Source organism: Gadus morhua, chromosome 20 (genome assembly GCF_902167405.1).
Source record: "Gadus morhua chromosome 20, gadMor3.0, whole genome shotgun sequence".
In the NCBI taxonomy this organism is placed as follows: Eukaryota; Metazoa; Chordata; class Actinopteri; order Gadiformes; family Gadidae; genus Gadus; species Gadus morhua.
In genome coordinates, this window is record NC_044067.1 from 6945220 (window position 1) to 6969129 (window position 23910).

The 23910-nt window shown below is 47.4% G+C and overlaps 1 protein-coding gene across 2 annotated transcripts in view; it reads right to left on the reverse strand.

The window, feature by feature from the left end:
* Positions 1–23910, reverse strand: part of fgf14 (fibroblast growth factor 14) — a 93465-nt gene that overhangs the window by 11649 nt on the left and 57906 nt on the right. Inside the window, exons 1-3 of one of the 2 annotated variants that reach the window (XM_030344150.1) lie at positions 20710–22399; positions 11994–12104; positions 10739–10842 (exon numbers count right to left, since the gene is read on the reverse strand). In XM_030344150.1, the coding sequence (XP_030200010.1) occupies positions 10739–10842; positions 11994–12104; positions 20710–20902 (408 nt within the window). In that variant the 5' untranslated portion in view covers positions 20903–22399. Of the gene's footprint in view, positions 1–10738; positions 10843–11993; positions 12105–20709; positions 22400–23910 lie in introns of those variants that run through there. The other variant, XM_030344149.1, reaches the window with a different exon arrangement.

The following is a 23910-nucleotide window of genomic DNA, read 5'->3' on the forward strand; positions in this document are numbered from 1 at the left end:
CCAACAGTGAGAAGTAAACTATTATTTGCGGAGATATGGAGCACTTTAGAAAGAGTATGTTTCACTATAAGTACAGCAGTAGCTGTGATAGATTTAGAGTACGTTTAAGGAGGCAGCCTTAAAGCATTTTGGGTAATCGACCAATTCATGCGTTGCTTTTGGTTAATGTGTTATTTATTAACCTAATATTCAACGTATATTGACAAACTAAAATCAAGGAAAATACTCAAAAAAGGACTGAGATGATGTCTCAGTGTTAAGATGAATGAATGTCTAGCTATGGCCTCCTAAAACTAAAAGAGAAAGGTCAGAATGATTGGTATTCCTTCACATATCTAAATAGCCTTCCCTCACCGCATTAAAAGCCTTCACAGGCTTTGAATGTAATGGAGCCCTACAGCCAACACTGAGCCATATTTATAAAAGTAAAATAAATGAATAATTCCAAAGCATCTTGACACAACTATTTGGTATAAACCATTCACAACTATTAGATCTATCTATCTGAATCCTGATCGATGTGATTCTATTTTGCACAGAAAAATCATCCCTGCATAATGCATCACATTTGAGAATTGGCTTGAGGATCTGCTTGTCGGGGTGGACTTTCTGACATGAAGACTATTGATGTGTTTTCGGCTTTGTTTTTTATAGACGACTTGGACAGCTATTTTTATTGAATCATATTAAGTTATAGATCTGGAAGCGGATCGCTGTGGTCATTATTGAAGTAATGAAATATGCTGCGGTCATCTTTTATGATCCCTGCAGACGAACAGCCAGATAGTCCCTGATAGCATCTCTCTCTCTCTCTCTCTCTCTCTCTCTCTCTCTCTCTCTCTCTCTCTCTCTCTCTCTCTCTCTCTCTCTCTCTCTCTCTCTCTCTCTCTCCAACAGGGATTCAGTACGTGTATGTGTGTGTGTGTGTGTGTGTGTGTGGGTGTTGCATCATAGGCTTTGGTCATCGCAGATCAAATAAAGGGATATGAACCAATGCCCTCCTTTATCACCCAACCTCTGATTGGAATCTTCCCTTTCATTGGATGATGCTTCTTTCGGGGTCATTAACGAACTTGAAAAAACAAAAAACAGAACACAATTTTGGGTGAGTTGGTCAATAGAGCCCTAACTGCTGGAATTGCTGGAAGAAAATTTAATTCCACTCCAATCTTAGTTCTGTTTTTCTCCCGGAACACTGTTATGGTCTGTGAAGTCTTTCTGAAAGGTCTTATCAGAGTCCCCACCTTGGACAGAAGGAGTCCTCCAATTGCTTTTTTTGTCCAGACCTCTGCAAAAGCAGCTATATATTAATTTGCCCTCTTGTCAGGTTTGATCAAAAATGTACACCAGGTCGTTGACCAAATTACAGTTAGTGGCGTCGGTGTCAGAGACTTAACGCACGATTAGACAGACAAGGATTATCTGGGGCTGCAGGGCCCTTTTTTAAACTGTTTTTAACGACACAGGGTGATATGAGGCTAGCTCCACGCATACGATGGAGCACCGTTCTGCCTGTCTTACCCTCTGAAGCCTCCTCCCTCTGAGAACTCATCGTTCTCTGTTCATGCACTTGTACACAAGATCTGGACGGTGTGTGTGATGTCAGTGATTTTGTATGCAAAAAGTGCATGCTCTTGTTTGTTTGTGTGGTAACATGTATGATTGTTTGTGTGTGTGTGTGTGTGTGTGTGTGTGTGTGTGTGTGTGTGTGTGTGTGTGTGTGTGTGTGTGTGTGTGTGTGTGTGTGTGTGTGTGTGTGTGTGTGTATGTGTGTGTGTTTGTGTGTGCCTACAAGTTTGGGTGTGCAGGTTTTATGAAGGCTCTGGACAGATTACATCACAACTACAAGCAGACTAGCAGGCCCAGTGTATTCTCCCCACACTACATACCTGACACAGTACAGTACAGTACATAGCAGCTCCCGGATGGGTTATTGAGTAACACAAACCACGGGTGTAAATCTTCCACCGCAGGCGAAATCGTGGAGTGACACTAATGAATCTGTGCAATGCCTCGCAGGATTGCATTTTTCCCTTCAAAATAAATGTGGACACAGATATACAGTCATATAGTTATATAGCTCCCCTGTGTATCATTTGGAAAGAAATGCGCGCAAGCTCACATTAATTCTCTCTCTCTCTCCTACTCCCAAACATAGCCGTACAAACGCACTGATATGGATGGCTTCTACACACTCGAGCAGCCTTTGTGCCTGAAATGGTGGTCCCCAGATTTTGTGTAATGGTAGTTATTCCCCCTCACTCTGTCTCTCGCTCTCTCTCTCTCTCTCTCTCTCTCTCTCTCTCTCTCTCTCTCTCTCTCCCTCCTGCCCTCTCCCTCCCTACCCCACTCCTTCTCGCTTTCTCTCTCCCTCTCTCTCTCCCTCCCTACCCCTCTCTCTCTCTCTCTCTCCCTCTCTCTCCCTCCCTCGCTCTCGCTCCCTCTATCTCTCTCTCTCTCTCTCATGCATGAAGAGTGAGCAGCAGGGTGTGAGAGCCCAGGCTTAGTGAAGATTGAAAAGATTGAATTTTCCTGATTCACAACCTCCCCCTCTCGAGAGCTGTCACTCCATTCATCTCTTACGGCTACGGGCGTGAATCCAAATCAAATGTTCCTTTTGTTTCTCGTAGGTGCAAGCATCGGGGGTGACGGACGGGACACGGCAATGCATCGGCAGAGGAAAGGGGGAACGGCGGGCGGCGACGGCAGCAGCAGCGGCAGCAGCAGCGGCAGCGCACGCCATCATTACAGGCTGCAGGCAGCCGCCGCGAAAGCACCGAGGGCTTCTCGCTTGTCTCCCGTCACACCGAGTGCATCTTGATCACGGCCCATGGCCCACGCTGGGAACAGGCCGAGCAAGACCCGCAGCGTTCAAACACTCAATACCTGTGACCCCATTGAAACGTTAAACCGCAATAACACCATCACACCCCTCACACTCGCAGATCCAGGAAACATATTCATATATTCCAGACGCTTTTGGCTGCTGTGCTTTACTTTGTAGAGTGTGTTTTAATGAGTTGCGGCCCCGCGATGCAGTGTCTGCCTGTGATACCCGTCCAATTACGGCGGGGTTTTGCGATGGGTTCTTCTGACTGGCTTCAAGTGTTTTTCTTCCCCTATGGTTGCTCATTTGCACATTACATCGCACTTGAGGCAAAAAACAACATCTTGTGAGCCGTTTGTATTTGGACCGTGACATTTACACACTGATGAAAACAATTAGGCCAGCGGTAGGATCACCCACGCAGCCAATAACAACAGACTGGGCGTGCTCTTCATAATAATTACAGCGTGTTGAGATTGGTATGCCTCATGCTAGTGCAGCATCCCACCGGTCCAACAGGGGACCAAGGTGAGCCCACACAGGCATACACACAAACATACACGCTCACAAACATTAGCACGCACATACACACACACAAACAGAAAAACTTCCAAACAAACACTCACCAAGGGATGAAGACGTAGAAGACTCCCAGAAGATCCAAACATGGTCATGGTTTTGATAAAGTTGACAAGGGGCCCAAGCCGTCAGAATGTTTACTAGCTACATTGACAAACCGTAACTTGGGATAAAAGTGCTCAATTGTCAAATAGTTAAACAAACATGAATAATTTAACCATTAAAGGCATGAGGAGTAGATATAAGCGACAGGTTAAAGGTGAACAAGCCAAGCCAATGCTGAACTTCACTGAACCACCACTGATGTGTAATGTTCTCTGTGAAGGTCACGGTTCACATTGCTCAAACTCAATTCGAGAGGCCACACACTTCTAATGCTTCATATGCCGGTTTACAAGCCGAGCACAGAAACACTGAGGCTTCCCTGTGATCTACTTGTAGTGAGCATGCTTTGAGGGCAAGCAATGCACTTCATACATTGGATGAACCAGGTTCTCTTAAAGAAGGGAAAAGCCATTTGCGTTCTGTGACACTGTACTTTTCTTTTAATGTAATTTTTAATAAAGATTAATTGTCTGTGCATTGCCACTTGTGGCTGATCTTGAAAAGATGCTTGCAGTGCCTGTGGTTCATGCATAAATTCTGTTGTTTCTACCGTTACTGATGTTTTCATGGTGTCATGCAGTGGTTAATGAAGATTCCCTCTCAGGGGATTAACAAAGTGATCCATCACTTCATGGTCTACGCGGCCTTACTGGCAGGGATTCTATTGGTCACATACCAGGTAGCACCTTTATGAATACATTAGGATGGCCTCATGAACTGCAACCATAATCCATTGGGAACTGGTGGATGCTGTACACCAGTACAAAACACCAGTAGAAAATACCATTGATTGTTTTTTAAACCGAAACGTTCCTACAGCGCCAGTATTCCTTGAGGAAGGTAAACTCCTATTATATATGATATTATATGTTATATATGGGGGTAAGCAGGAGTATCCCAAACACATTGAGACCATAATAACCTTCTAATTCATCTGCTGGTTCCACGCTCTCACAATCCACAACAAGAAGCGCCTCCACAGGATGCTGTGAACAGCGAAGCCCCCCCCTCCCTCCCCACCTCCCTCTCCCGTCTTTGACCTCCCGGCATGATCAGCTAAGACCCCGGATTGCCCACTCCATCCTACAGGACCCCGCCCGTGTCCTACACAGGGCATTGGAACGGCTGCCCTGTGGGAGACTTCCCTTTGGTCGTCCCCCCCCCCCCCCCCCCCCCGTGGGACCAAATGGAGGAAGGCAATCTTTATATATGAAGCTGTCCCCCCCCCCCCCATCCTCCCTTTCCTTTCCCCAGACCTGTACACCGGATTTCCATTGAAACACATAATTGTGATGAAATTCTGCAATCACACAACAGCTTCCATGAAAAGAAGTTAAACATCCTAATTAGAGTTTTGTCATGTACTATGCATATTATTTGGTAGAGCTTTTCTGATGAGGAAATAACCAGCAGGTATTGTTGTTGTATAACAAGGAATGTGCCGTTTTGGTTGAATGATTCATTTGTTGTAAACAGAAGGCACATAATTCAAAATTCAGAAGGCATATTAGAGCATTCTTCAGCATGCCCCACTGATTGTATTAATCAGTCCAGCCAGTAGCATGAGCCAGGACACACACACACACACACACACACACACACACACACACACACACACACACACACACACACACACAAACGCACCCCATTTACATCACATCCACCCCCCCTAGGCCCGCCGTTTTCTCATTACGTGTCACATCACAGCACAGGAAGAACACGTCAAATCACAACCAATCACACATCTCATCAACCGATTCAATACCACACCTGCCATGCATCACTACGTGGGTGTTTGTGGTCACATAAGAACCAGGAACATACTACTCTAGCCGAGTTGCACAAAGGGGTATAAAGGAATTGGTTGGGATGAGATCAGACCCTTGACTATTAAAGGGGGTTGACGACTGGAATGCAATTTTCCAATGAGATTTTTCCAATGCGTTTGTGTGCATTTGTCTTATCTCCCAGGTACAACGCAAAGAAAAATAAACTGGAATGCACATTGATGCACACATGCGCCCCGATACACACAGCGAGGCACGTTGGAACGGATGCATTTGCATGGGAGGTTGGGTTGGTTTTTCATCACCCTCGTCATCACCTCATCTATTCATCCTGGCGCTCTCTCTGCCACGACAAGGCTCTCAGCTCTGTGCCATAAATACGTGTCTCGTGAACCACTGACTCAGAAAACCACTGCACGTATATTTTCCTAACGTCATAATTACCCTGAATAAACAGGGGAATAAAAGAATGAACGGGGGACACGGGGGTTTATTGGAAATTGATAGACCTTAAGCTGTTGACCTAGAGGTGGGCTAGAGGACATTTCCCCGGCTGCCTTATTGCTATGATATATGGTTCAGAGGGGGCGTGGCTTGATTCCCAGAGGGCGTGAAGGCTGGAATGGCAGCACTGGGTGTTATCTGGAGACCTCTGTGCACCCAGGAGAGGTAACGCCTGGCCCTGTAGACTCCCAGGTGGAGATGACTTGTTTACGGAACCCCGGCACGCTCCCCTAAGAAACTGGGATCGTGTCGGAAGAATGCTTACAGGCACAACACAAGAGGGGAATTTCCGATGCTAATCCCAAGCACATAATCTATCCTCTTTACATATCCTATTTATATTTAAATACCCATTGATCTTTTTGGTCCAACTTATTTTCTGGTCACGGTCATGGGAGGGTCAGAGGTGGGGTGAAGCCTTTTCCAGCAGAATAAAGAAGTAGGAAAGATGCTAGGCTGGAAGGTTGAGTCCATCGCAGAGTCCAACCATTCATCCTGGGCATCGGTTCCATGGAAATCAAATCGGAATTTACAATCAGAATGCACAGAGGGAATATGCATACACCCTGAACAGAAGGGGATCAAATACCGGGATTAAACTCTCAATCCCCTTTCCGGACGACGAAGCCAGAGCACCAAAGCCGCCCGCCTTGTACGAATCAAGACCACGACAGCCAGACGGTGCACCTGCATCCTCCCGCGAGGCATCTGGCCGCCCCGGCGCAGCATGGTGGCCGTTGATAACACAAGGGGCCCGTGAAGTGTCGGGAGGAGGAGAGAGTGCTAAGCTATTCTTAGCCCATGTTGGCAGTGGCCTCCGGTTCACCGGTCCGGGTCCAACACCTACCTCCGACCTGGTTCATTATGCATGAAGCCGCTCAGAACTATCCAAACCCGCCCCCCCTGCAACCGTCACTTCATCTCCCGCTGACGTTACATCAGAGGATGGAAAAATAATGAGGCTTCCCCCATTTAACCGCATTTCTCCTTCCGAGGGGAACTCAGCTGAGTAATTAGGTACAAGCCATTTGCGGTAATGTGGAGACTGGGTTGCGAGCTCATTTCCTGGCCTGCTTCAATGTATGTAGGTATTAGGAGTAATTCGTGTTCCGGCAGGCGAGGGATCACAGAAGAGCTGGCGCAGGTGGAAGTGTTTAAGCAGTGACCTTGCCAACGGATCCGTCTTGAGATTCTGCCACTTTTGACTCCCAGTATCAGAATGCCAATTGTCTGATGGGTTAGCATTTGTTTTTAGTAGTATACTTTAGTATTTATGATTTAGCACAGTTAATTTGTTTCATCTTTAAATCAAATAGCTTTCGATACAGAAAGCCTACACATAACGTAAATGCACACATCTGGAGTCAGTACAATGCCTTTCGTCCAAAGGTTTTTGATAATACCAGGTAAATATGGGGCCATGTCAGAAAACCTCAAGAGGTCAATGGAAAATGCCTAACCCAAATGCCATGTATTTGGAAAGGGCTCCAGGGATGAAAGCAAAGGAAGAAAGGCATCTGAGAGAGGCCCTCTTTAATAGGCAGAACTTTAAAGAGAAACCAAAGCACATGCATGGGGGACACATGATGAATATGAAATATGGCAGAGAAATACCAAGCATCAGGGATACTTGGCTCTCATGTCCCTGAGAGAATGCCACAGTTCAAGCCACTGGCTTACCTAAGCTGTTGGTACCCCCTCTTCCCCACGTGCCGTCGGTGTCTGCTAGATCCAATAACGATGCTTTCCAAGGGCAATGCATGCATGAGCTACCGGCGGTGAGCGTGTGAGTCGGTGTACAGTGGGGGCACTAAAGCAAACACATGCTCTAGGCCGTGTGTGTTCATAGGGTGGGTTGATACAGCCCTCCGAGGAAGGCCAAAGCCACAACACTGTTTCAGATTGGGCCTTTGAAGCATTTTGGTTCCGTTAAGGGCCTCTCCATTGATGTGGCAAGTCAATTTGACCATCATGAAAGGTACCGCTAACAAGTGCCGACGCCAGAGGAAAATAAAAAAGAAATAAAACGAAACAGGCACATGAGAGAGTCCAGTGAGGTGAAATAATCGGGCAGAGCTCTAAAGAAAACCGACCAATCGTGAAATGCCCAACCTTTAAACCAGGGAGATGGCTGGAGACCGTATTAGCAAAGACGTCTACACGAGCGGCCCGACATCATCGAGAACAAAGTTGCACTCTCTGTGGTCGGCATCGTGGCCGACCGCGATGCCACAATTGAAAACCAATCCCGTGTTCAGGTTCTCCTGAGATTCAGTGGTCCTAGAAGTCCTTGTTTCTAATATCATGAGCTTAATCTCATTCAAATATGTCTGGCTAAAAAAGGTCTCACTTCCACTTTGATTAAAAGACATTCATAATGTTCCTTCTTGTTTCCATCATGGGCCAGGTGGAGCTAATCTCAGCCACCACGGGCACAAATTAGCCAGCAGTTCATTGGCTCAGGTACAATGAGCCAGTGAACTTCAATCTGAGAAGATTTAAGTCTCCTTTATTCCATGGCGAGGCCTTTGTGGCAACTGGCACAGTTTTTCTGATGCTATCTCCTTCTTTTTATCCCTCCTAGCCACACATAGAATATGGGGTTCCACACCCAAAGGAATATGATGCACTACCAGAAGCCTTGAATGGTCTTACAGTGTCGTTTTTTCTATTCTTCTGAAGGATTCTCTCTCTCCCTCCCTGTCTCTCTCTATCTCCCTGTCACTCGCACTCTCTCGCTCTCTCTTCTCTCTCTTCTCTCTCTATCTCACTGTCGCGCTTTCTCTCTCTGTCTCTCTCTTTCTTTCTCCATCTCTCTCTCCTTGTCTCTCTCTCTCACTCCCTGTCTCTCTCACTCTCTCGCTCCCTGTATCTCTCGCTCTCTCTCTCTTTCGCTGTATGTTTCTGTGTCTCTGTCTCTCTGTCTCTCTGTCTCTCTGTCTCTCTGTCTCTCTGTCTCTCTCTCCATAACTCTTCTTCTCATTCATCTACCGCTAAGGAGTGGAACGCGAGCCGTAATCACGATGCGTCATCGCGATGAAAGAAAAAAAACGGATTAATTACGGAATACTGAATGAATAACAATACCAGCGTCCATGAAGTTATTTTAATCAAAAGGGTTGGGGGACCCTGGATATCTCCAGCAGACGATGCTAGGCCCCCAACGCTTCATGTTGCGTGCACAGAAATAAAAGCAGCCATTCCTCTATTGCGGCATTGCCTCACTGCTCTCTATGCATTCACTCTAATCAAAAAACACCCAATGGGCGGGAAAGAAAAGCGTGGGCCATCTTCATCCCTCAGCCACAGAGGAGGAGAGACCAACGGGACGGGAGGGGTAGCTCTCAGGGGAAGGACGAAGCAGTTGGAGGAGAAGAGGAGGAGGTGGCAGCAGAGGTATAGGAGGAAGAGGAGGAAGAGGAGGACGAGTAGGAGGCTGACAAAGTGTGCTTTTTCAGGCGGCCATTACGGGGGTAATTCAGAGATGGCGGAGCTCAGACACTGGGCTGTGAGCCGGGGGGGGGGGTGGAGGGATGGTGTGGGTAGGATCAGGGCCTCCATTAGGACAGAAATGAGCCTCCAAATGGACTAAGAGAGGGAGCCCGGTGAATAGGTCTCGGCTGAGTAGGGGGGCCGCGGCATGGCAGTTAAACTCAATGGAACCGAACCACTCCTAGCCGGCCTAGGGAAAGAGCCAACTATTTGCCGCTGCAAGAATCTCCTTACCCCTTTGACTGGCGTGGCAATCCTGAAGGGTGGAAGACATTCCACTGATTACCAGTGGAGATGCCTATAGAAAGAAAATAGAGTGGAATATTCACAGCCACTCGGAGGAGTTCTGATCTTCCCCGAATAATGGCAGGCAGCAACCACTCACGACACATCTCAGGTGAGAGGAGGTGAACGTTAAGCACATTCTACCGTATCGACAGTTCATTCAGCCGCCTGCTTGCCTTAGCGCGCGATGCTAGGCCCCCATACGGTGTATTAATACCCAATCCCTTTGGTGCATTCTCCTCTACACAATCCATAGGTTTCTGGGTCAATCCTACTGAGAGGGAATTTTATAACATGGTTTTAGTCAAGCGGTGATTAAGTCGCATGGGGGTTCCATGGGGAACGATGCCGGTGCGATGGGGCTGCTGGGGTTGAGAGCAGGGCTCTCCTATCTGTTATCCAGGGTTATGATAAAGGGTCGGGACAGAGGAGTAAATGGTAAAAGGTAATGAGGAAAAGGGAAAGACCAGGGCTTGGGATTAGGAGGCAGTGATCATGATGGATACCTCACTCTGAGAGGGATGCGCTGTACATGATATTCCCTTTGCTGATTGCTTTTGGCTAACTGGGAGAAGCCAAGGGAAACGGACAGCAAGATGGAGATAGAGGAAGTAAATCTGTTTCTGGCAGTCGGCGTGGGGGGGGGAGGGTCCTTTAGAATTTATTGGCCAAGATTTGTATTGTAAGCATATGGTCCAAGCATCATGGGAAAGCCGAACAGTTATTTTGCAGATCACAGAAATTGTCCATATCAAATGTGTTTTCAATTCCTCATCCATCAAGAGCCATTGACACAAATTTTTATTTATTTTTGTTGCATGTACCCCTTACTGGGCGTAGCAATATGAATACATAATCATTCCATTCAATTTCACGCCTAAAAATACACTGTAGTGACGTGTCATGGCTGCCACTGCAGACAAAGATGTAAGGCATCTACGTGTCACACGGAGGAGATCCCTTTTTTTGACACACTATCAAAGCGTCTCTGTTTAACACGCTTGTTGATGTGTTCCAAATCATTGGATGTTTCTGAGTTCAATTTTTCCAAATCACATCAGATTGGTCATTGTCTGATAATTTGTTCAAGCATTAACATCAGTATCACCATGTGTTGGGAATAGAATAGAATAGAATAGAATAACAAAGGCCAGCTTACTGATGTGTACAGATGGCCCTCCCCGTTCATGGCGATGTATAACCCTGACTTCACGGACTGGATGGCGACGACGCGGAGACCCACAGGAATGAGGTTGAACAGAGCTGAAAGACACACACACACAAACACACTCGTGTAAGTATCATTTGCAAAAAAAATTACCGGCATACATTTTAATCCACACACACACACACACACACACACACACACACACACACACACACACACATAAAGAGCAGATACTATTATGCCACATTTGTAGAGGGAGTCATTTTAAACCACTAATTAAACACATGAAATGCGTCTATTTGTTAATATGCCCCAAAAGACCACCAGGACTAGCTGTTTCTCTGAGGTAATATGTGGGGATAAAGGGCTACGCGGCTAGTAAACGTGAGTAGCCTGGCATAACCGAGCTTTGAGTGTCCTGCAAAGCAGTTGTAATTGGGGACTCCATCGGTGCGATGCAGATTTAATGGCCCTTTTGTAGCTGCCGCAAAATCCTCAGGCCTGTCGGCTAATGGCTTCTGGTTACACTGGTAAAGACCAGCACAGGTGATGAGAGTGCGTGTGTGTATGTGTGTGTGTGCGCGCGCGTTTTTTGTGTGTGTGTGTTTGTTTGTGTGCGTGTGTGTGTATATGCCTGTGTGTGTTACCTACCTATCAGTTAAACAAACCCTGCTGACCCTATAAGGTAATTGGTATCGATGGATCAGATTCTACTTGTTAGGGGAAACCATATTTGCGTTTGACTGGAATGGTAACGTTCAGTGAGCAGCAGTTGTTGTCAGCGGCACCTCCTTTTAAGGACGAGAAGAAACAGCGTGGGGAGACATAGTATTTGTGGCTACAGTGTTGTATTGTTTGGACACTTGTTTTTTAATCAGCCTATCAGATGTGACACGTGTCACTGCTCCTTGTGGTGAAGAATGAAAGTGTCAAGCTTGCTTTCGCACTTGCCACTGAAATAGAATCAAGCGGCTAGCCTTGAGCGTAACCAAGAAATGGGGCAGAACAGCCCCGCTAATAGGCCAACTGTTTTCTGATCTATTTTCCTTCTCAGTGGAATTGGCAAATAAACATACTCTGTCTTTGCATAGCCTGACAAACAGCTGAGAGAGAGAGATGGAGATGGATAGGGTTGGAATCTGACACGTTTCCGAATATTTGGCAAATAAAAGTCCCTGTGGATATGTCCTTATCAACAGGAGGTGACAAAGAATATGAATATAAAAAATGGTGTTAGGCTACTCACAGGAATTGCTGCTGTCATCTTTGGTCCCATCAAGAGATCCATCGGGGTTCATTTGCAAGTAGTATCCCTGCCTGCAATATAACCTGGTTACTATACCCTTGAGCTGGGGATCTAGAGGAGAGAGAGACACAGAGGGAGCGAGGAGAGAGACAAGGGGAGAGAAGGAAAGAGAGAGGAGAATTTGGGTTTGGGGCAATAGAGGGAGGAGGGTGTGAAGGAAGTAGATTAGTAAACCGTTCAAAAACACTGAGCAATAATTTAAACAAGAACAACTCTTGGCAATGTAACACATTCAATGTGAGATGTTTTTGTTTTGCTTCGCAGTTAAACGAATAAAAAAAAACCACTGCGTTCATAACGCCTGGTGAGGCAAACAAAATCGTATGAACAATAAGCGGCGCTCCGTGTCTGAGATAGGGCATCCAATTATAGACATATTAATCTGAAGCTGTCGGGCTCCCATAACGAACCCAACAGCACCCTCTCTGGGTGCTATGCGTGGGATGGAAAGCCGCCAGGCCCTGGGACTTTCTGCCAGCCCAGCGGCCAGATTAGCTCCGTATTCAAATGAATCAGAGAGGAGCTTCACAGACACCAACATTAAAAAAATACTAAGCAGAAATATGGCTGACCGTCATAACCGGTGTTATTGTCATTCAGTTGCGACAAGAAGCACCAGGCTACAGACGGGGAGAGCCAGAGAGAGGGAGCGAGGTGGAGGGGGAGATGGAGAGACAGAGAGGCGGAAAGACAAATGAATGATTAGATGTTTAGCCGTGGTTAAAAGAGATGAATAGAGATGCGAAACAGCAGGGGGATTTCAATAAGGCAGGAATTCAGTGGGTGTGAAATGTCTTCTGAGTTTTATACCAGGGAAAATATTGCCTACACTCGGATTATTAATACGATGGTGCGGTATTTATCTGTGTGTGTGTGTGTGTGTGTGTGTGTGTGTGTGTGTGTGTGTGTGTGTGTGTGTGTGTGTGTGTGTGTGTGTGTGTGTGTGTGTGTGTGTGTGTGTGTGTGTGCTGTCACTTCATGCTTTCATCGCAATGGTAGCCATCACCTCAGATTAAATTCTAATAAAGTCCAGAGGGTATATCTGATCACCTTCACCTTCCTGCTTTCACTGTGGTGTAGGGATGTGTGTGTGTGTGTGTGTGTGTGTGTGTGTGTGTGTGTGTGTGTGTGTGTGTGTGTGTGTGTGTGTGTGTGTGTGTGTGTGTGTGTGAGAGAGAGGTGTGTGATAGATAGTGAGATAGACAGAGAGAATGACGGCGAGAGAGAGAGAATGGGAGAGAGGAGGGATGTAGGAGTGAGGGAGTTGTTTGCGTGGACCTACACAGCAGTCTGGTTGAGACGGGCGTGCGAGAGTGCGTTGACATGGAAGAGAGATAGCCACAGAGGACTCAGGCAGTCTGCCGAGAGCAGAGAGACAGACGGTTGATGCGTCTTCATGGATTGATTTATTTAGTGTGTTAACTTCCCTGAATATTTATGTCGGGTGATGACCTCAGCAGCCCTTTCAGAGAACATCTCCATGCGGCAGGTGGGAAACACCCTCCAGACCATCATAAGCCTGCTTCTCCATGGTACCTTTGGTTAGTTATGATCTCAACTTCAGCGTGTGTCTACGGTGTTATAGCAGAAGTTCTGGGGGAAGACGGCACAGACCCTGGGCCGGAAACCAGGAACTGCAAGGGGCATTTCTGCTTCATTATCAAGATATTCTCCAGAAGAGAACAAATTTGCGTGCCTGGAGGAATCTTCAGAAGGGGATTTTAATAAGTGTATTCCCACAGAGGCCAGTCTAAAAACGGTGTTAGTTTGAAACCTTCACAGTCACTTTTTTGCAGTTTACTACTGCAACGGTTTACAGTTTACTATTTAATGTTCGCTAATTACACGCCAAAAGAACCAGCAACCCGATAGATCGAAACAAACCTGCTCTGCAAAGCCAGCTTTGATCTCTACTGTCATCATACTTAGAAGATCAAGCTAACATCAAATTCGATTTTTGAGATTACGTAAGTCACATTAAGTGGTGCTCCAGTACTTCCAATTGCATTGTCCAATCAAACCCAGGGCATTCATTCATTCATAAAAAAAGGAAGGGCGAAAGACGTTCTTCCGTTCTGGCGTAGGAAATACCTTAACCAGTGGCCTTTACTTTGTGTGTCACCTACATAGACAGGTTCTGTTTGTGATGAACCAAATTGATCCTTTCATCTGTGAACAGCGTGGAAATGCCAGCCTTCCTGGTGCTGTCAGCTGCCTGGCCCAAGGCTGCTCTACTCTTCCACTCACACGCAGTATCAGTCACATAATCAATGCTGCTCCCAGTCAAGCTCACCTGTTGCAATTTGATGGGCATTTGTGTGCGTGTGAATGTGTGTGTGTTTGTTTGTGTGTGTGAGTGTGGGTGTGGGCGGGAATGTGCGATCGTGTACACAGTACTTTGTTTTGAAATTGTGATGTGCGCATGTGTTGCATACAAATGTGTTTTTATGCCAGTGTGTATGTTTGTGTGTGTGTGTGTGTTTGTGTGTGTTTGTGTCTGCCTGTTCGTTCGTTCGTTCGCGTGCGTGCGTATGTGTGTGAGTGTGTGTGTGTGTGTGTGTGTGTGTGTGTGTGTGTGTGTGTGTGTGTGTGTGTGTGTGTGTGTGTGTGTGTGTGTGTGTGTGTGTGTGTGTATTAATTCCCAGCCCAGTGGCCTGTGAAGGCCGGTATGGGGAGAATATGATGGAGCTGACACTTCAAAGGGAGGCTTCTCAGGGCATTGTGGACCGAGCCGGACGGAGGAAGACCAGGAATGCAAATGGACCGATGCATTTATCATATCGGAGCAAACCTCACCTCGCTCTCTCTCTCCCTCCATCTCGCTCTCTCCCCCTTTCTTCCGCTTTTCGCTCCCCGTTTTCCTCTCTTCCCTGCCTGCCCCCTCACACCATCTCTTTCCCTCTTTGCAAACCCCATAATGAATAAAGTATGCGTGTACAGATCCCCAACCCACACCCACACGCAAAGGCACTCCCACGCACACATGCCTTTTCACATGGGTTTTTAATGAGTACACAATACCCCTGTGTGTTCGCAAAAGTGGGGAGAAACACACTCCAATGGCTCTGCGTGACCGATTAATTACGCTGATCAGAGGCAGTTACCCGATCTGAGGAGGGGACATTGATCTTGAGGACAGTGAAGCGAGGGGGTGATCTGTTACAATTATAGGGAAATAAAAGCGGAATGTTTAGGAGGCAAATGTTTGTGTGTGTGTGTGTGTGTGTGTCTGTGTTTGTGTGCGTGTATTTGTTTGTGTGTTGTCATGAGTCTTAATGTTTCAGTTTGTGCAGAAAGAGAGGGAGAGAGAGAAATATATATATATATAGAGAGAGGGAGAGAGAGAGAGAGAGAGAGAGAGAGAGAGAGAGAGAGAGAGAGAGAGAGAGAGAGAGAGAGAGAGAGAGAGAGAGAGAAACAGAGAGAGAGAGAGACATAGTGCATGTGTGTGTGTGTGCGTGTTTGCATGGAGGTGAACTTGGCTGGTCCGTCGTACCATAAATCATGTGATGCTGGCGTCCCCAGGGGGAGAGAGCAGCCAGCACATTGTAGCTCGCACGGAAGCAGGATTCCCCTTTCCACCACCTCAAGAACCACTGTTCGCCCCCAGTGCAGGGGGAACCTATATACACGCTCCATGCACTCTCCAGCATAGCAGCAGAGAAACAGCTGCCTTCTGATTGGTGCAAAGAGAAATCGCTATCTATGGCAAAACAGGTTATTAGCATAGTTGAGTTCAACATTGATTGCTGCATGGGAATATATTGCATTTTAATCCAGTGAAGTGGATTTTCCAAGCCTGATCATGTTTCGTGTATTTCTCAGACTTAATGGCGGTGATCCATTGTTTGGTTACTCTAACGCTCCATGTGAGTCACGTGTTTGCAAAAAGAAAAGGAGGATTAGTCATTGCCGGAGCCTGGCTCATCAAGGTGTCACCCCGAGTCTGAATTAAGTGTGGGGACACCAGGCGAGAGACAGGCGATGTCCAGGGAGGGAAAAGGACTATAGGAGGGAGAGGAGGTTGGGGCCAGGGGGGGGGGGGGGGGGAACAACAACAGTATTTAGTTGTTGTTCTTTTGGTTTGTTGGGTGGGGGTGACACAGCACTTTTGTTCTTTGGTGGCAGGCTAGTAGGAAGTGGTTTGCTAACGTGCCCACCCCAGCTGACAGCCCACCACGATGGCTCCTCGGACTAAAAGCGCTCCCTTTTAGAACGTACGTCATCTTCTTCAAGCCCTGCGCACAACCCCCTTCCTTCAAGGCAGAGGGTGGCGTTGCTTCTATTCACACACAAAATATCTTTTTAAAAGCCTGACAGTGATTCTCAAGGTGGTTTGGCGGCGTGCCATCCGTTGGAAGGAGTTCCCTTTCAGGGAAAGAAAACCACACAAACAAGCTCTTCGGAACACGTCCAGACCTCCAATCGAGCTCTACAGCGGGCTACTTCAGTCACAAGGCTTTCCTGTCTCTCCTTATCACCGGCTCCCTTTCCGTATGCCACCCGCATATTCATGTCATCTTATTCCCTCATTCATTCATCCGTCGCCTCCACTAACTTTCGCTTGACTACGGATGTGAATTAGCATTTTCTGCTAATCAAACCCCGGCCTGTTTACATCTCCAATTTTTCTTTCTGATGTTCAGTGGCGTGAATCTGTCCCTATTTAATACGCAAATAAACAGATGAATGACGGTCCGCCTTTCCGTCTGGATATCTGCACGTCTTTGTGTCTCTCTGTCTGTCTGGGTGCCCGTCCCTCTCTCTCTCTCTGTCTGTCTGTCTGTCTGTCTGTCTGTCTGAGTGTCTGTCTGTCCTCTCATTGGACAAGTCCCCGGCAACCGATGTGTTTCCTGTGTTTTAGGTGTGAGGAACATCCTGCGTAGAAGAGGATGGTAAGATGGTTTGCATAAAACATACGCACAAACGCACACCCCCCCCCCCCCCCCATCCCCCCAGTCACATTTCCTCTCGAAGACTCCCACGCACACACACACACACAGACACAGCACACCGAAAGCAGCTGTGGGCTGCCTTCAGCTCTGCCCCTCTTGACCCACTTTGGATGTTTCTGGAATAAGGGTTTTTCCAGCCCGCATAAGAAAAGCCCGCCTGTGATGCCCCGCCCACTCCTCCCCTTTTCCGTTGTCATGGAAAAAAGGGTTGAAACTGGCATACTGCCAGCACACCGCCCTCCTCCCCCTTGTCCCCATTCTCCAACCATTTTCACCACCACCACCACCCCCCAGCACCCATACTTTCGGTTCTTCCTCTTCCCGTTCCCCCTCGCCTTCTCTTTCACTCCCAGGAGAAGCCGAGGCAATCCGGGGAAACACGACAGGCTGGTCTAACCCGGACAGGTCTGAAAGCCCCCGCTGGCCCCAGCCACTGCTGCTGCTGCTGCATCGGCTGCTGGTGTCGGTGGTGCCGTCGTCTGGCCGCCCTTCTGTTGGTGTCATTCATGGCAAGACAGGAGTGGTTATGAGCGGAGGGGCTGCGATCACCCAATCTAATCTAGTCTAATGTAATGTAATGCAACCGGACGATCTGTCCACGTTGTGCAGCCAGAGTTCAGCAGAGAGCTGGGCGGGGAGGTGAGAGGGCGGCCGAGAGCGAGGGAGCGAGAGAGACACACAGCTGGTCGGAGGCTAAGCCGGGGAAACCAGCCTGATCGCTGGTCCGCAATTGGCTTTTGAAATGGGTTCTATAATTAAATACAGAGAGGCGGTGGAAAACATGCCTTTTTTGTGCGTACCAACGCCGTCCGCTTATCATGCGAGTCGTTCTGGATGCGCTGTGATCTTAGCCCGTCAGCATATCACACACAAACGTAGAATTATTCTAGTCTTGGTGTCAAGGTGTAGCCTTGCCCCGCCTTCTCCAGTGTTACCCAATCAGCAATGTTACCCATGTGTTATCTGAAACAGCAATCACACATCATTTGTGAATGTTAATGCAGAGTAGTAGTCTCTGATTAAAAAACTAAATCCAGATTTGCAATGTTCCTGCAGGTTGACAATATGTTCTTTTCGATGCTGCACATCATGGCCACAACCAATAGATGGAGGAACTCAACAGAAAAAGGACAAGACCACACTGTCAATCCCAATGTGAATGCCGCTGGGACATAGTTCTCGTCGCCTGTGCTTCGCTGGCACACAATGTCGTCTTGTTGTTGCTTCTTTTTTTGCCAAGAAGGGGCTGAAATGAAGACAACGGCGACGTACGTCTGCCTTATCTCCCAGCGTGTGATTAGCGGCACGCGCTGCCGTATTCACTCTAAATGTCCTTCCGGGATCCGACATTGAAATACGCTCAGGGAAGCCACACCATTACTCTTGCTTAGCCACATGTGCTGTTGCCGAGACACTGGATACAGGGAGATATGGGAGGGGAGAGTGAGAGCGAGAGAGAGAGAGAGAGAGAGAGAGAGAGAGAGAGAGAGAGAGAGAGAGAGAGAGAGAGAGAGAGAGAGAGAGAGAGAGAGAGAGAGAGAGACAGAAAAACACCTTTCTGTAGTAGAAAGGTGTTTTACCCAAGCACCTCTTGGGTGCTTCAAGCAATATAACCGATCTGATCCCAGAGTATCCCATGAGGAAGAAATTAATGAAGTAGATTCCCATCAGGCCTTTCATGGCAAATAACTCAAACGAACACCAAAGTGACAATAAAGTGTTTGCCCTGTACTTCACCGCCCAGCAACACCAACCATGCAGGGTGAATCCCAACACCACCGTTACATGTCTGGCTCCTCCGATGCACCGGAGGTGTCTTCAGACCGCTCCCAGCCCCACCCTGACGTCTCTGCCAGGGGCCCCCGCGGGCCCCCTGCCGCCATTAGACCGATGTCAGCTCGTCCAATAAGAAGACGCTGTCGCAGGTGTGTTTGAGTGTTGGTTCATTTGCCACGTTGTTGGTCAGCCGGGTATGCTATAGCTATACTATATTTATGCTTGTGCAGTGGAATATACCTTCCCTAAACATCAAGGACATGTGTATACTAAGATGTACAGCACAGCACCAAAGGACATCTACGCCTCCTCTATTAGGATGTTATTGCTGCTGCCTGCCCGGCCCGTCTCTCTTGGCATAGCTAGGTGTGAATTCCCTCTATAAATGAAAACACCTCCTCTCCAGATGTGTTAGTGGAGAGTTCAGCCATTGGGCCAAAGCCTCGAGATTCATAACAAACATCGACAAGACGGGCAAAAGACGGAGTCGGCACATGGTGGCCGTAAAGTGGACAGGGGATGAATCGTGTACAAGGTGACACTGGGACACACATGGACGCTCGAGAAAAAATACAGAGGATCAGGGCGGCTGCCAGACAGAAGGGCAGCAGCTTGTGGTCTCCCCACCTTAACCTAAGGCCAGATGTGAGCTCCTTGGTAGTCAGGCCTCTGTGCACAAATCCATTTTAATGGACTACTAATCCACTGTAATCTTCATTTATTTAATATTTCCTGTCATTTAACGGTTCAGTTTTTTTATATAATCATAATCCCATGATTATAATGGGACAATACTATCTAGGAAGAAGTATTTGTTTTGGACATCAAAACATAAATATCAAAGAAAAATGTATACTATTTGATGCATTGAACCGGGGAATTACAAAGGACAAAAACGGCGTGGATGATGTTGAATGCAGCAGGTTTTGTACCTGTTGCATTTTACATGAAATGCTGCCATCATTCAGAGCTCAATACGAGTGAATGATAGTGCAAAGAATAATCCCGTTCGATTGACAGGCAAATGGTATATGACATTTTCATAAGTGGAACGAACATCAACGATTGGTATAACGGGCCCTGGCAGACGGATTCGAACAATGCGTGAAAAATAGAACGAAGGCGTAACCCCCATTACGCGGGGATGCTGACCTTCTTGCTTGCATATAAACGTCTTTCATTTTCTGCTTCTGACGACATGTGCTTATGAACAAAGTGGTTCAGCAATTTCTGCGTAAAACGATTGTGGCCCCCTTTTTTTCCGAGCACAGTGCGAGTTGACAGATCGTTAAAACTGCACGAACCAATAAGGGTTGACTATAGTCTGAAGGCTGTCATATTGCGTTTAATCCAGAGGCAATTGTTGCACTCGTTCATCCCCATGAGTGCTTCAACCACTGAGTTTGTGACTATAGGTTAATGAAGGCCTTACCGTGTAACCGGTAATTTCCCCTAAAGCAAAAACGCTATGGCCAAATTAAGGAGTGTTAATGTTCATGGGATGCAAAATTGAAATTTACTACATTTTTTATATCTTAATACAACTGGCAGTGAATGGGACTCGGTAATCGTGGCCCTATATATAAGGGCGATCAACCAGTGGCTGTCACGGCTAAATGAATTTATGTGTGCTGGTTTATATTGACCGGCACACCTGCACACACGCTCAGATTCGACACACCGAGAACGCACACACACACACACACACACACACACACACACACACACTCGCACACACACACACACACACACACACACACACACACACACACACACACACACGCGCGCGCGCGCGCGCGCGCGCACACACACACACACACACACACACACACACACACACACACACACACACACACACACAGGCACAAACATACACACGCACGCATGCGCGCACGCACGTACACACTACATAAAGTTCCTCACACCTTGTCTCCGTAGTCGTCGCTTCTTGAGGCCGAAGATGCGCACTTTAGAGAAGATGTCGACCAGGTTCCCATTGCAGAGCCCTTTGTTCTTGTTGGGGCTCTTTCGCCGCCGGTTGGTGGCGGGCCGGTCTACATGCTGCTCTCGTGCCTGTCGCTTTTGCCTGATCAGGCCACTAGCGATGGCAGCAGCCATGTCTTTTACAAATCACCTCGCAACTGCTCACGTCCAGTCTGCGCGCACGGAGCACAGACTACACATAAACAACCCGCCTCTCCGAGCTCCTGGCCCGGATCACAGTCCCATGTTTGCGCTCCGAAGCGGTCCTTTCAGCGTTGGAATCGGGTATTATAACGCTGTTTTTAGAAGTGTGCGCAGTGTCTGTTACTGTCGAGACACTACATGGTAACGCTGAGATGAGACAACCAGTTGTCAATCGTCGTTCGAGTTCTTCTTGGACATCGTGGAGGAGAAAAATAAATATGTCACTTCATATTTATTTCCATATTGCCGTCATGAGCAACAAAAAATACACAAGTCAGCCCGCCTCAGGCGGACAGAGACAGCATATGATCAGTCATACCTGCACGCTGCTTTACATGGCATTGCCTAACGCTGAGACGTTGTCTCCCAGCGCCTCCTAAATTGTCCAGGACGGGCTGCAGTGATTTGCACTCAACTCTCTCCTCGCTGCGTCTTCCTCTATTTCCTTATTTTATTCTTTTTCGAATATCTTTCAATAAATCGGAATATCTCGCATATCAATGAACGGTTACGGTGCCCGCGTCTTCGCCGCCGCCGGGCAATCAAACGAGCGTCGACGCCTCTGACGACGTCGGCTATCCGACCATCGGAGCGGCGGTTTGGGCGAAGCGGCGACGTCTAGGAGTTTTGCGATCGCTCATCCGCCACGGAGAACGTGTGACGGCCGTTTTCCATGACAGGCGCTCGGAGACGTGTGCGAAAAGGCATCGATGATGTGCGCTGACTGCAAGTTCTAACGGAATGCGGACAAGTTAAGTTATGGTCACAGAGCCAGCCAGCCAGCCAGCGGACACAGCCACAGCCTTCCCCCGAGGTTGATGCGTAATTGTTTTTCTTCTTTGTAATCCTTGTGATATTGTTATTATTTGTATGCAACAACAACACAAAAGAAGCTCAGACACCAGTGGTCACACGACGGACGGCTGTGCGCGACAGGAACCCGGGAGCAAAAACTGGTACCAAAGCGGATTGGAGTCCTGTGAAGAATACGTCTGCATTGTATGGCAGCTGCATACAAATTCAAAAGAAAAAACTTCCAACGCCCCGAGAGGCTGCAGAGACATTTCGACTTCGATAGAAAGATGTGTTTTCTATCCACATCGATTCTACCGCGCGGGAGATTCTATGGCGATCGGTGCGTAAAAATACAATATAGAAGAAAAAAATAGGCGAGCTTCAGCCATGAACGTTGAATGAATGGCCCCCTGAACAGTTGGGTAGTGCAGCGGTCACTCGTTCACTGTCCCCACATAGATCAGATCCTCCCAATCAACAAGTCCTCGCGGCGACTCGTCCCCTTAACGTACACACACACACACGCATACACACACACACCACGCCACACACATACACACACGGCTATGCCCTGCCTCGCTCCCTCCCTCCCCTCTCGACCGAGCGCGTCAAAGACCCCGTGCTTTAGGGAAAATCATCAGCGGGAGGGGGGGGGGGTATTAATGGTTTGGACCGGTTATGAAGCTGTTTGGATGTCTTCTAGTGTGTACGTTGAAGAATAGGTCGACGGAAGGCGTCCGTGTGATCTGATTGGGTTTGGGCTTTTGGTGGTTAGGTAAGGTCAACCCAATTTGGTGACTTCGTTCAATTCATGGATTTCCCTACAGCTAATTTGGGAAATGGGAAAGTTTTTTTCACCGTAGAGGGATTTTTTTATTTTTTACAAGAAAAACTCATCCTCCGACGGTCTTGATGAGTCCTAAGTGGTTGATAGACTGTATTTATTTAGTGGCGCCACCATTAATGACTTTGGTTTAGGGGACGCTTTTATCTCAAGGGATTTACAGTGTTTTCAAAGACAAAGGTCATTATTGTTCAGAGTGATAATGCCCCTCAAGGTGGCCTACAGGTGGGCTGTAGACACCGAGCAGACCAGAAAGCCCCCAGAATATCGTCCCTATCAAAAAATTCTAAAAGCGAGAAACATGATAGATATAGATGTCGTTACATTTGAAAACGTCAGCCTGGTTTTTCATAATAATAATAATAGATTTTATTTTTTTGCCAAATTGCCAATTCATATTAAATCCTAGTTTTCATTATGGTATTCAATCATGTCGAGCTAAGGGATGGGTTCACCAACACACCTGCATGTCACACAATTCACATTTTATAACTCAAATTATATCGCCAAATGAATGAACATGAATCGGCTTCGTACAGAAGGACCGGGCACCCTGGACCCCGTAACTAGTGCTTTATGACGTGCGTAATGCATGCTGCTCCCTGGCCCGTCGCCCGTCTAGCACCATGGACAGCACCACTCCTCCCGGTAGAGTCTCCACGGTGATTCACACGCATGAGGAGCAGGAATTCGGCAGACCCCGTCCTCTCTGACGCCGTGACAACGTTCCAGGTGTGATTGGAAACCCAGCACAATCACAAACTGCTAGAATCCAATCTATGTGTGTCGTTATAATAACGCGTAAGAACACCGTCGTTCCCTCAATTACGAATCCCGTTGGGTTCTGTTGAATCAAGGCAAAACATTCAACACTACAACCTACCCTTCTTGTTTTCAAATGAATTCTCAATCTCGTGTATAGCCCACAGAAATTAAAACTCAAGAGAGCCATCTGCTGTTTGTCGGCGTCATTTAACATCTGGCGCGTTGGGGATTCGGAGCGCAACACGTTTGGGATCTCCGTCTGCACAACGCACTTGTTGAAGCAGACACACCACATATTAGGGAAAATGGTCGTCTAGCTTGCTCAGAGTGATTATGTTCTATCTGGCTCAAATATAAAAACCCGTTTAAACAAATCACAGCTGACGCTTAAAACCACAGCCTAGCCTAATAAACGAATTATCATCGTCAGTTTATAGCTCGTCTCTATAAGCCTATGATGTATCGTGGAGGAGGGTCGCTCTGCAGCAAAGATGCAGATCAATGGTGTGTGTGTGTGTGTGTGTGTGTGTGTGTT